We start from the raw sequence: 12,702 nt of genomic DNA, 5'->3' as shown, positions 1-12,702 counted from the left end.
GCAGTCTTTGGTTGCAAAATCAATGAGCAGAAAAGATTAAGGAAAGAAAAGAAGGGAAAATATGCATGTCCCTTTTATTTCACATCCTGTAATTTCTCCTCCTATAAAGTAGTATAAAACATGGTGAAATTAGGCAAAAAACCCAAAAGAAACAGAAGGGCATTATATAGGGGTCATCCATTCCTATATATGTTATGTTAGTTGATTACTGTATTGATACAAATAACATTGAATACATTCTAATTCAAGTAGGAGGTGCTTGAGAATTCGCCTATATCTCTGTCTTCTTACGGTTCCTTTTATCTATGCCACTGCAGAAAATGCAGCTGATATAGCCAATCAGCTTCTGAATCTCACTGGTGAAGGACAGCAGCTGACCTCAGACAAAGTAAATGATGTAGTTCAGAAGCTCAAAAAAATTGTGAATGATGAAGACATTGATGCATCTTTGGGTTCCACTGTGGTGACCATTTTTTCCAATATTCTCACCAGTTCAGACAGTGTTTTGGCTGCATCATCTTCTGAGTAAGTATATATGAATTTCAGGAAGAAGACTTAGAGAGGATTTCACTACCTGTCTGGATATGAAGTCATAAAAACCTCAAGCGTTTGATATCAGGATATATAAGCTATAAACAATTCAGCGCAAATATTTTGCTTAAGTTTCCTGAAAGAAGTTTTTCAAATAAGTGAGATTAGTAAAAGATTTATTTTTAAGGGGCATGTCTACACATGACGCTACATCACCGTAACGATGCGCTATGGTGATGTAGCATTGGCAGGCAAAAACTGTGATGGCACAGCTACATTGCCATAGTGACATGCTCCCTCAGTATAGCGCATTGCTATGCCAATGTAGCAGCTAAAAATAACAGTACGCCACGCAGATGGTGTTACTGCTCCATCATTTAGTACTTCCAAAAGGAATACACTATACCAAGGGAGCACATACTTCCAAAAGGAATACTGAGTGATGGTCCAGTAACAACAGCACCATAGGGGCACATGTAGACGTGTCCAAGATATTGCAATACTGAAATTAATTGGCTTGATAAAAGGTTGTTCTGGTGCAGCTTCAAGACAATTCCAAAATGAAGTGATATCATACACTGTAACTCTTAATATTATTGTAATATTATTCTAGGCTAAAGAAAGTGAAGTCAGGTGTGCAGATCTCTGCCTGATGTAAATCAGCATGACTATGGTTATGCTTTCAGCATATCTACAGCAATTTATACCTGTTGAAAATCTGGCCTGGGGAATTCAGTTATCCAGCTCCTGTTGAGTTTATAAAAATAGTGACAGAAGTGCAGTCAACACTCAGAGAAATTGTCTAAAATGAACACATTCACTTTTCTGCTGCTGTAATACAGGTGTCATTTTTTATTTGGTTTGGTTTTCTTCTTGTCAACTTTGTTGACTTTTTTGTAATAATTTTCTTTATGTTTTTAGAGCTCTAAAAACAATTGATGCCTTAGCCTTAAAGATTCAGTTCACTGGACCATCTATGAGTATTTCTACTCGGAATCTAGCTCTTGGAGTTTCTTCCATGAACTCAACTTCATTCAGAGGTTCTTCCTTCAGTGTTGGTTCTCAGAACAATGCTTCAGATTTTCAGGTACAAAACCAGCAGCATTAAGTCCTTCTGGTGTCCAGAATTATTATTAGATATGTATGTCCTAGAAGGGCATACATGTCACAATCAGAATTATATATTTCTTTTCCTCCCCCATTATTCCAAATGAATTAATTTAATATTTCCCTAGATGATGGGAAACCCAGGCTCAGTTTTCTTTATGATTCTTACATATTAAAAATGTTTTGTTTGAATAGTTCAAATGTGTTCCAGTTGAAAAATGTTTCAGCCTCTAACAGTTTCCTGAATTGGACTCTAGGATTATATTATACTAACCAAAATATTTAATTTAACAGTCCTGCATAACTTCACTATAAACTGCCTATTAGTTTCATAGTGTGCTGGTGCTGCTTCTTGGGTTAAATGTGCTTACAGATATATAAGAACGGCTGATGATACTGGCAACATGTATCCTATTGCTGAGAATCAGAAGTTCTTGAAAAATATTTAGCAAGAATAAGGGCTAAGGTATATTCACTAATCTGCAAATATCCCCATTTCTTTATAACATGAATGAGACAAAGGCAGTGAATTTCAGACTTCAGATTGTATGTCACTTTTGTAACTAAAATTCTACCTATAGATGGCTGAGAGAAGTTGATTGAATGTATTCCTAGGTCACCTATACAAAACAATGAACTATGGATGGTATCAGACACACAGATAAATTGTGTAATTTAACCTTTACATGTACATATGCTCAGTCTTAACCTTGGTTCCTGCCTGGAATGGGGCAGAAACTATCCCACTGCTCTTTATTCATTTTATCCAATGAATAATAAATACGAAGTGAAGAAAGGCAATTAGGATCAGGGACTGAGACTCAGGGCACTTACTCCTTTCCAAGGCAGTGTCCACTTACCAAGTCACCCTTGTTTTCCTCCTCCTGATCTCATATAACTTCCTCTTATAGGTGCACAGTGGGCCATGTTCAAGAAAAAGTCTAGTGGGTGCTTTAGGAAATGCCAGGGCCATACCTGATGGCTAATGAAATTTGTGGGGGAATGGGCAATGCAGATTTACCTCCAAGTGAGGGGCCTGGAACTTGGGTCTCCTGCTATTGGGCTAAAAATGGGTAGACCCTTTCCTCCAAACTCACTATTCATGGTTTTTCTGCATCTAAAGTTTTAGGATTTATCTAGCTCTCTGCATGTTTCTCACTGATCCTGCTCTGCAATGGAGCCTAACACAACTGGAGTGCTGCCTTCTGAGCATGTTAATAAGGCAAGTGCAGCATGAGCACGGAAATATCCATGGAGATAGATTCCAAACTCTGCATAAGTGCCAAAAATTGCAGGACGTGCCACTTAAGTGCATAACAGTGGTCTAGGACCTAACCCTAAATGTTTGCAGTCAGTTGTATCGCAGAATAAGTCATGCTTGCATGCACATGAAGTTCAGGACTTCATAGTTGTTGTGATATGCACTTTAGTAACCTCCAACGGTGATTTAATAGTGATGTGTATTATGAGCTGTGTTGTGAATTCTGTATCCCCCATAGAGGTTAGTTCTTTAGTTTTAAATTTCATCTATGAAAAATAGTGAAGAAAGCAGAGAGTGATCAAAATGAACAAAGTCCTCCATTACTATGGTAATTGAACACCTCACAGTCATTAATGCATTCACCCTTGAACTACCATGTGTGGTATGAAAGCACTGTTAGCCTCATGTTACTCCAGGTAGAAGACTGAGGCACAGAGAGCCTAGAAACCACATTTTGAAAGATATTTAGGCTCCTATTGGTGCAGGTAGGTATATAGTGGTATTTTTATTAGGTGCCTAACTCTCACTTAAATTAACAAGACAGAGATGTCTCAGCCCTTCTGAAAAAGCCTCCTAAATAACTACTTGCATCTTAGAGCACCTAAGTACATTTAAAAATCTGGCCCTGATGACTATGTCCATGGCCACCCAAGAAGTGTGTGGCAGAGCAGGGTCCTTCAGTGCTCTAACTATACTTCCTACATTTTTGTGTGCAAATCTTCTTTGGAGGCTTATGTAGAAAGGGGCAAGCAAAAGAATCCAATATGAAATCTTACTGCTGACAAATAATCAAACCTGAGGAGTTAATTCCTCGATTTGAAGCCAAAGTTATGCAAATGGTTAACAATGCTAATCACTACAGCATAAACATCTAAACAGTTACTGCTCTAATATAATAGAAAATTGTTTTCTAGTATAAATTGGCCTAGGTCCAGTCCTAAATAACTTACCACTTTGGTAAAGTAGCATGACAAATGTGTGACACTAGATAAATTAATAATAGTAATGTAAAAGACCATAAGCCTGTTAAGCATTTTTTCTACGATCTTCTGGACCTAAAATTAAATAATCAGATTTTCTGCTAGTGTAAATAGGCATAGCTACATTCACTATAATGGAGTTTCATTCATATTACACTCAGAGAATTTGGCCCATGTTTTCTCTAAATCATGCAGTGGAAAGGGCTGAAAGGGGAAAGATGCATTGTGAAGACACCTGATTGTTTCCTTTATCAATGAAGTTTTATAGATGATTTCTATCAAACAGGAGGAAATTTTATCACCCAATATTCATCCCCCATTCATGGAAAGGGGAAAGGAAAAAACTCTGAAATTGGACCTGGGATGACCTGAATTTATAATAAGAAATACCATCTGTGGCCTGAGGACATCCAAGTATATTCAAATTTTCTTGCCCTGGAATAATTTTTTATTGCTCTATCTAACCTATCATAAGGTCCAAGCTCTGACAAGTTATTAATAATGTTCTTTTTGGAGCTTAAATTGATTTTCAGCCTTTTACATTTCCAACAGCTGACAGAATTCTTAGCATCCTTCCCATCAAAAATGTCTGCAACAGCTGTGGTCACAGTTCATAGTTTCCATGTCCATCAGGAAAGATATTTTCTGTCCCCGGTCGGGGAGATTCCCATTTTTAAGCCCAAAAACTTCAGCCAGCACCATGATGATATATCCCAGGCTCTTCACAGTCTTAAAATTTCAAGTTACATGTCAGACAGTTTCTCATTTTTTTTCTCTTAAGGTGGATATCAAGCAAATGTATCCACAACAGTTTGAAAAGATTCTGTTTATTCTGATCTCTCTACAGTTCTTGCCAAACCTTGGACTAAGTTAATATTTAGCATTTCATTTGATTGAATTGTTCCTGTAATGTGTCCATGCTTTAAAAGAAACCTACACTGAAGTACACAAAATACCAAAAGAGATGTTTTTATACATGCAGGGTTTTTCTTAGATCTGCTCAAACTGTATATTGTGACTCTTTTTTCACATGGATTTAGTGTTCTGTTCTGCCTGTCAGGAATTACTTATGAACAGGTTCAGATTTTTACAAATGGATTTGTTATTCGCACTTGCTCAGCATAGTTTATGTCAACAGATATTTAAACCTGTAGCCCCTGCCCTAGTTTTATTGCTGATTGCAACTATAATTGATTACCAGTCTCATGGTTGCTTGACATAACAGATAAAGAGGAGTCTCCTTTTAAATTCATTTGTTATCTAGGCCTGTTGATTAATTGTGGGAATGCCAACAAGTAGTTTGCAACATGGCTTCAGAAGCTGTGAAAAAAATCACACATATTTCTTTGTTTTATTATATGTGATTCTATTTAAAAGTTAGATTAACATTCTTGCAAATACACCCTTGTTCTTCAAAGCATTTACTGTGTGTATATGGGAGAGACTGAAAATACCATCATTTCATTTACAAGAACTTTTATGAGCACTTGGTTTTCTGTACTCAGCTACCTCTAGTTTTGAGTTTCAAGGTAGAATGTAGGGCAGGGTGGCACGTTAGAGACTAGCTGGTTAAAAGTTTAGAGGTGGATTCTATAAAAAATTCTATTAGACACAGTGAATTATGTTATGTCCCATTATCTCCTGTGTTATAGTACTACATGGTACCTAAGGGCCTTGTCACAAGGGATACTTAGTGGGCACATCTACACGAGATGCTTAATGCACAGAAGTCTAATTCTACTGTGAATTAGCGTGTCTGGCAAAACCTATGCTAATGCATGGTAGATTTAGTCTGCTGTGCATTGTCACATAAGAAGCGTTCATCTCCGCTAACATGCAGTAGCACCAATTATTGCACATTAAGTTAGTACCTGTCATTACAGGTACTAAATGTAATGTGTTGTACGTATGGCGCATTAATGAACATGTAGATGCACCCAGTAGGTGTTAAATCTGCGCAGTATTAAAGTTAGAATGTGTTCTAAGTATGGCAATGTTTCCTATGATGTCTAATATGCATAATAGGGGTGTGCAAAACAGGCCATATTCAATTCGGATTCGGCCCAAATCAGGGATAGTGATTCAATTAGTCGATTCGGATCACTATCCATGGTTTGATTCGGCCAAATCCGAATCTGAAGATTCAGTGCTGATTCAGAGAATCAGCGGTTCATAGACACAACTTTAAATGTTTTTTCTACATACGTCGAGGTACCAGGCATGGCTCGTGGGATGGATGGAGCATGGGGGGGCACCGTGTGCTCAGCAGCAAACCCAGAAGTGGATCAGAAGTACTTCCAGTCCACTTCTGGGTCCACCAGGGAGTGCACTGGAGGCCCCCCCACACCCTCCTCCCGGCTCAGCAATCAGGCACAGGGGGACCCTGGATTCCTCCCCACAACCAGGAGGCACCAGTCCCCGAGCTGGGGGGGCCCTCCGCACACTCCCCGGCAGACCTGGAAGTTCTTCTGGTCCACTTACAAGTCTGCTGCCAAGCATGCTGGAGACTCCTCCATGCTCCTGTGGGACGCTTCATCCACCCCAGCATCTCAGCATTCACAAGCTGCCTGGTACCTTGAGGCATGTAGAAAAAACATTTAAAGCCATGTCTATGTCCAAATTGTATAATCTTTCTGATTCTATTCAGAGAGATTAAAGGGTCTCCTGATTCGATTCAGGTTCAGAGATTCAGCCACTGAATCAAGCCACATCTCCACTGAATCAAATCAGCAACTGAAGTGTCGCATAGCCCTAATGCATAGCTCACTGATAGCTAGTCCCAGCCTGGGCACTGGCCTGGAGTCTTAGTATAGTGCTAGGCTTAGGACCTGCCCTGGAACCCTCTGGGGCTGCAGGCACCTGGTTTTCAACTTCATCCTGGAGGAATCTAACAAGTGAAAGATTCAGTATCCTTCCTCCTAACACGTGTGGCTTTCCTCATCTCACCTGGAAGCTTGGTACAGCAGACAGGCCCCTGGCTGATGTCACAGCTTGGTGAGGACCGCAGATTGCTCCTATTTTCTCCATGAAGCAGACTGACAATAGTTGAACTCATGTTACTTAAGATGATCTGGAGATACTCCTCACACAACGAGTCATAAATTTGCTGTAGTATGAGCATACCTATCACATGGTTCTGCTTGAATATGAGGTTGCTTGTGTTTTAAGTGCATTTAACACATGCTAAATGTAACATGCAACACAGCCCTAAGAGACAACAGTTAAAAGAACAGTCTATGAGGAAATAGTCTGATTAGAGGTTTAACCACTGATATTATCAATTCTTCTGTTTGTAAAAGTTCCTTCACTAAAAACTATTGAGTTACAGATGAAACAGTATGCATGGTATTTTTGACCATTTCAGTCTATGCAAATGGCTTCATTCTCAGTGACTTTCACTCATAAACAAGTGTAAGATGTGTTTACACTCCAACAGAATTTCAGCACTAACATTCCAGCGTTTGCTTGTCTGTTGGTGTCAATGTCTTGTTCCAAGTGTTGGGAGAATCACCTTGCTTCTCTGCTTGTACCTATGGCGGGATGGGGAAGTAGTAGCTCTCATTTGTATGACAGTGAGGAGTGTTCATATAAGAACCTGACTGTATAGATGAATGGTCAGAGAGACAGCAGGTTCCTGGTTGTTTGACAAAATCCTGTGGAGGCTATCCTTATTCTGACTCCAGAAAGTTCCTGTTTTTTGCTAGGGCTAACTGGTGATCCCAAATCATAGGTGGAGGATAAAAATATTATTTGGGGGGCCTGAGTACACACGCACACACATACACACACACAACACTCAGCAGGTAAGTCTGCGGAGGGGTAAAGGGCAGGGGGAGAGGAAAGGGGTAGGGGGCAAATCAAGGTCCCCACAATGAGGGAGGAAGTGGGGTAGACGCATGGTGAATGGTGCCTCAGGATGGGTTGTGTGATAGTCAGAGCCTGGGCAGCTCGCCCAAGGGTGCAGAGGGACTCCCTCCACTGTGTGCACCCTAGGGGAGGCACAAGGGGCACATGCCTTCCAGATCTGAGTGCAGGGCGCAGGCAGGGCCTGCTTGCCTCCGCTTCTGCCTGCTGGGGCTCTGTGCTCAGCTGCCACTGACTCAGCAGCCACGCAACGCCATGTGCCTGCCTCTGCCACTCTGCACCGTGTCCCTTGCCCACCCAGTGGCAGCAGGCACATGGCACTGCACAGCTCCCAAGGCAGAGGCAGTGGGGCATAGAGCTCCAGCCCATAGTGGAAGGCAACCTCTTCCCCACACAGAGATCTGGGGGGCATCTGGGAGCCCCCCTGCATCCCTGGACAAGCTCCTTGGGCTCTGACCATCCCACAACTTGCCCTGGGGCCCCATTCACCCCAGCCCATGCCTCTGTCTCTGCCTCACTCTTTCCCACACTGTGGGGGCCTCAATCTGCTTTCCCCCTTCCCCTTCACAAACTTGCTTGCTATGGTGGGCAGTGCTCCACAAATTGCTGGGCTGTGATCCTGGCTGCATGCAGGCTGTGGCTACATGTCTGTGCCTGTGGGCATCCCCTGCTGCAGCTTCCTGGAGCCCACACACGGGCTGCCCTGTGGTCCTTTGCACTGCCACCACTGCCCTGCATTTGGGGGGCTTCACCGCGTTAGTCAGGTCTTCCGTCACCTATGCCCTAAATGTCATTTTTTAAAAAATCTTTGTTTTTCCCCACCTTCCCCAAATTGTTTCACAAGGAAACTGGGAAATCTGATAAGCTCTGACAGAGTTCAGAAGGGAAAGAATTAAATCTTTGTAAATGATGAGAAACAATGTTAATCAAACACAATTGTTACTATGCATTTGTTAATATAAACAGGATTCCAAAAGTAATGGTCACTTACCCTTCTTAAATATGAATGATGCTAAATAGAAACATAATTTTGAACCCATAAGCAACATCTTGAAATATAGTAGATTGAACATCCACAGATACATCACAAAGCACCATCTAGATCTTCTGATGAGTATCAAACTGCTAAGCTAATATGTAAGACGTGAATAGTAGTGATATCACCATGATATCATTTAGGCACCAGAAGACTCGAGGCTCTGGATCCTGAGTGGCTAGAGGTATCAGATGTGTGCCCTGAGTCAAGCAGCTAAGATCCAGAGAAGGGCAGAGTTTCCACACTCCCCTGGGCTTATGGCTTCCTGTTGGCTAGGTCAAGACAGCTCACCATTTAGGCCTAAATCCTATTTTGTGTTATGTATTTAAATAGCTCATGACTAGTTTTTGACAGTTACACATAGGCTGCACAAGTCTACTAAGCACACTTAGTAGGCCTGCACTCTGGTTGGGCAGCTGCTTGGCAAAATAAAATCACCTTCATACATAAAAAAGTGGGTAAATCCCAAAATTTAAGTTGCGTGAAAACCCTTTGGCCGTTGTATGTTAGAAGAGGAACATCTCCTATCTTTCTCCTCGAGGTGTGTAGAAAAAACGTTTAAAGTTGTGTCTATGGCTGAACCGCTGATTCTCCAAATCAGCATTGAATCTTCAGATTCGGATTTGGCCAAATCGAATCATGGATAGTGATCTGAATCAACTAATCAAATCATTATCCCTGATTTGGGCCGAATCCGAATTGAATATGGCCTGTTTTGCACACCCCTCCTATGCATATTAGACATGATAGGAACCATTGCCATAGGAGATAGCCTGGTGGTTAGGGCACTTGCCCAGGGAATAGAAGGCACATCAACCAGAAGGAGTATGAAGCTACATGTACAGCAGAAGTGCTATAAACCCCAGCAATAGGCAAGAAAGGTATTATCAAGGTCCATCTCCATGAGGGGAAAGGAGGTATGGTACAGTGAGTGGAGCCTAGAACCTGTGCTTGCTTTCCATGTAGATTCTGTACCCACTACTGAGCTAAAAGGTGGGAAGATGCTCCTCCACTGCTACCATCACCTCCACCCTTCTGTAGGCTCAGGGTGAGTCTATTTTGCCACAGGGGAAAATAGAACCCTAAACTGTGCATAGTTGCCCTAAACTCTAGTTATATGGCAGCATATGTGCCACATAGGCACATACAGCAATAGATGTTGGCCCCTAGTATTTAGACTTCATCAGTCACCCTGTGGAACTGTCTGTCCTTTCATTGACAATATAGGAGCAAAGCTTCTTGACCTAATTTCTTTGAAACACGCTCTTGGGCCAGCTGTCCAATTTTTAGAATACCAAAACCTGAATTGGAGGTGCCTGAGCACCAATCTGAATTTTGTCCTGTAACAAAAAAAAGATTAAAACAAATTAGAGCTATTTTATTTTGATCATGCTTCTGAATATGAAATGACTAAATATGATCATTCTGTGCCTCTACTATGACACTTTAAATATAACCAAAGCCCTGTCTGTTCTGTGAATCCATGAAATTTGTCACAGAATCAACTTCTCTCAGTTGAACTATACTCTCTAATCCCTGCAGTTGTGAAGAAAATCTTCTAAATCCATTTATACACTAGAAAGCCCATACCTTCTTGCTCCTACAAAGCAACAGTATACAGGCACTTGCAAAACTGCAAGTACTAATGTAAAAAGGAGCCAGAATAATTCATGATTCAGTGGCAAAAATGCCTGATCTGTGCCCATGCCAGCGCTCACATTGCTACTAATATTTCTGCCTCTCTCACCCTCTGCAAAAATAACTGCAACTTTTTCTAGTGCAAAGGCACCTAAAACATGAATTAAGCATAAACTAAACCAGTCAAGCAATGGCCCTGCTCTACAATTATGGCCAAGGAACAAGCAGCACCACTCATGAAAAGAGGATGTACAAATGCTCTGTGCCTTCTCTTGTTGGATATATATTAGAATAGTTTAAAGGATGTAAATTATTCTGAAAGCCATTTTTCTCAAGGCATCAGTACAGCCACTCAGGATCAGTTTTGCTTACCACTTTTGTATGACACAAGCCTGTGTTCATACAAGGAAGTTGTGAAAATTTACCAGACCACTATTTTGGATAATAGCAGTCCTCATCTGCCTCTATGCCCTATGTATGTCAATGGCTATTCTAGACCCGTACTCAGATTATATTAGATGGATGCATCAATTATAATGGACGTTCAAGGATTTTTTTTAGTCTAAACTGGTATTTCTTGTTTTTATATAACAGATAGATTTTGACAAGCATCAGTCAAATGCCCTGGCTTCCATTTTTCTGCCATCAAGTTTACTGATGAATTTAAGTCAAGATGAGTTTGAAGCTGTTTCCAGGGCTCAGTTTACCTTTTTCAATAAAAATGGACTTTTTCAGGCAAGTATGAATATGTATGAATTCATTTCACCTGAACTTGAATCAAATGAACCTGCCAAAATTATCCTGAAGTATAATTACTTTTTCATATCTTACAAGTTACAGAAATGCCATGGTAAAAATACAAATCTGTATTGGGAATAAACTTTGCATATAAATGATGACTAGATTGCCATGGTACTGAAGTTGTGCATATTAATCAGAGACTCTACTGTAAACCTCACCTCAAGGAAAATTTCTTATCTGTGACATATGGCATAAACTTTTGCTCATAATAATCTAGAAGGAATTGAGACTCCACTTGTTGTATAATCAGAATTAGTTTACAGGGCTTTAAAAGAGCATCTATTCACATCCACATTTCACTGCAGTCAGCTGAGGCATGCTTTTTTACCCAAGTTGGAATCTGGCCTTTAATAGTGCTCAAACTATTTATTTTCCTTCTTTATTTTTATTCCTTTAAAGAAATAATCATGACACTGTTAAAATTCCTCTCTGTGGAGAAAACCAGCATAAAACCTAAACATCCATTCAAGTCCCACTTAAACCATTGGTCTGGTTTGGTACTCCAGGGACAAATTTCACTCAGGAACAGTACTACATATTTGCATTCTCAAGACACACTTCATTTTCATACTACATATTGTTCTCTGTACAGCAGAGGTAGAAATATTCAGATCTGAAAATTAAGATGATTGACACACACATGTTTTTTTTCTTTAAGTTTTATCATATGATAATTGTATCCATTTTCAGGTTGTCTTACACCACTGAGTTAGGAAGATCCCAATCAAGGGGAAAAATCCTCTACTTCACAATGATACTGAGTTCATTCAGAGGAAACATTGTTTTCATAATGAGAAATGTTTTTGGCTTGAGTTTGTTTTCCCATTAGTATTTCAAATGACCTTTGGCTCTTGTGCATCCGCAAAACTCTAGTATTGTATTGTGTGTATATTATCGTTTTTATTGGCACTGTATCTAGATGCTCCAGATAAGCTAGGCTAGCAAATACCCATGACCCACAATTGCCTTCTGAAATACACCCTGCAATGTCTGTAGCTGTTTTATATGGTATTCCTTTTTAATTTTTTTTTCTGGAAAACAGGATGATACAGTGAATAAAGAAAACAAAAAAACATGTAACAGTAGGTTTGTCATAATGGCCCACAATCTATATAATGACAAAACATGTTATTTTATTAAAGGACACTAAATTTGTTCTTCATGAGGTCCAATCATTAACCTTAGTTTCTCTGTATTTTAGATTTAGGGATAAAGTTCAACCATAATGATTGCAATCTACAGCTAATAACACCCCCACACATATCTGTTGAGCATACAGATGCTAAATCACCATAAAATTGATCTGTCTGACTTCTTAACAGGTGACCCTGAATGGCAATAGAATGTCCTTTAAATTTAAAATAAAAGGCACTTGATAGGTAGAAAGTGAAAACTTAGATCTGGGAAAATCCTTTTCAGCTATTTTTTCTTGAAAGCTTTATTATAAAGCTGCACGGCTCCACCAGCTGCTCCAGTGGGGGGGG

At 40.2% G+C, this 12,702-nt stretch overlaps 1 protein-coding gene across 6 annotated transcripts in view; it reads left to right on the top strand.

Moving 5' to 3' along the window:
* The window catches only part of ADGRG6 (adhesion G protein-coupled receptor G6), a 171,860-nt gene that overhangs the window by 116,103 nt on the left and 43,055 nt on the right, over positions 1–12,702 (top strand). For all 6 annotated transcript variants that reach the window (XM_025200309.1, XM_025200311.1, XM_025200310.1 and 3 more), the window contains 3 exons: positions 318–525; positions 1,453–1,618; positions 11,012–11,152. In XM_025200309.1, the coding sequence (XP_025056094.1) occupies positions 318–525; positions 1,453–1,618; positions 11,012–11,152 (515 nt within the window). The remainder of the gene's footprint in view (positions 1–317; positions 526–1,452; positions 1,619–11,011; positions 11,153–12,702) is intronic.

This window comes from Alligator sinensis, unplaced genomic scaffold, assembly GCF_000455745.1.
Source record: "Alligator sinensis unplaced genomic scaffold, ASM45574v1 scaffold542_1, whole genome shotgun sequence".
NCBI classification, from domain to species: domain Eukaryota; kingdom Metazoa; phylum Chordata; order Crocodylia; family Alligatoridae; genus Alligator; species Alligator sinensis.
Note: the sequence above shows the minus strand (reverse complement) of the source record. Positions and strands in the feature narration are given on the sequence as shown.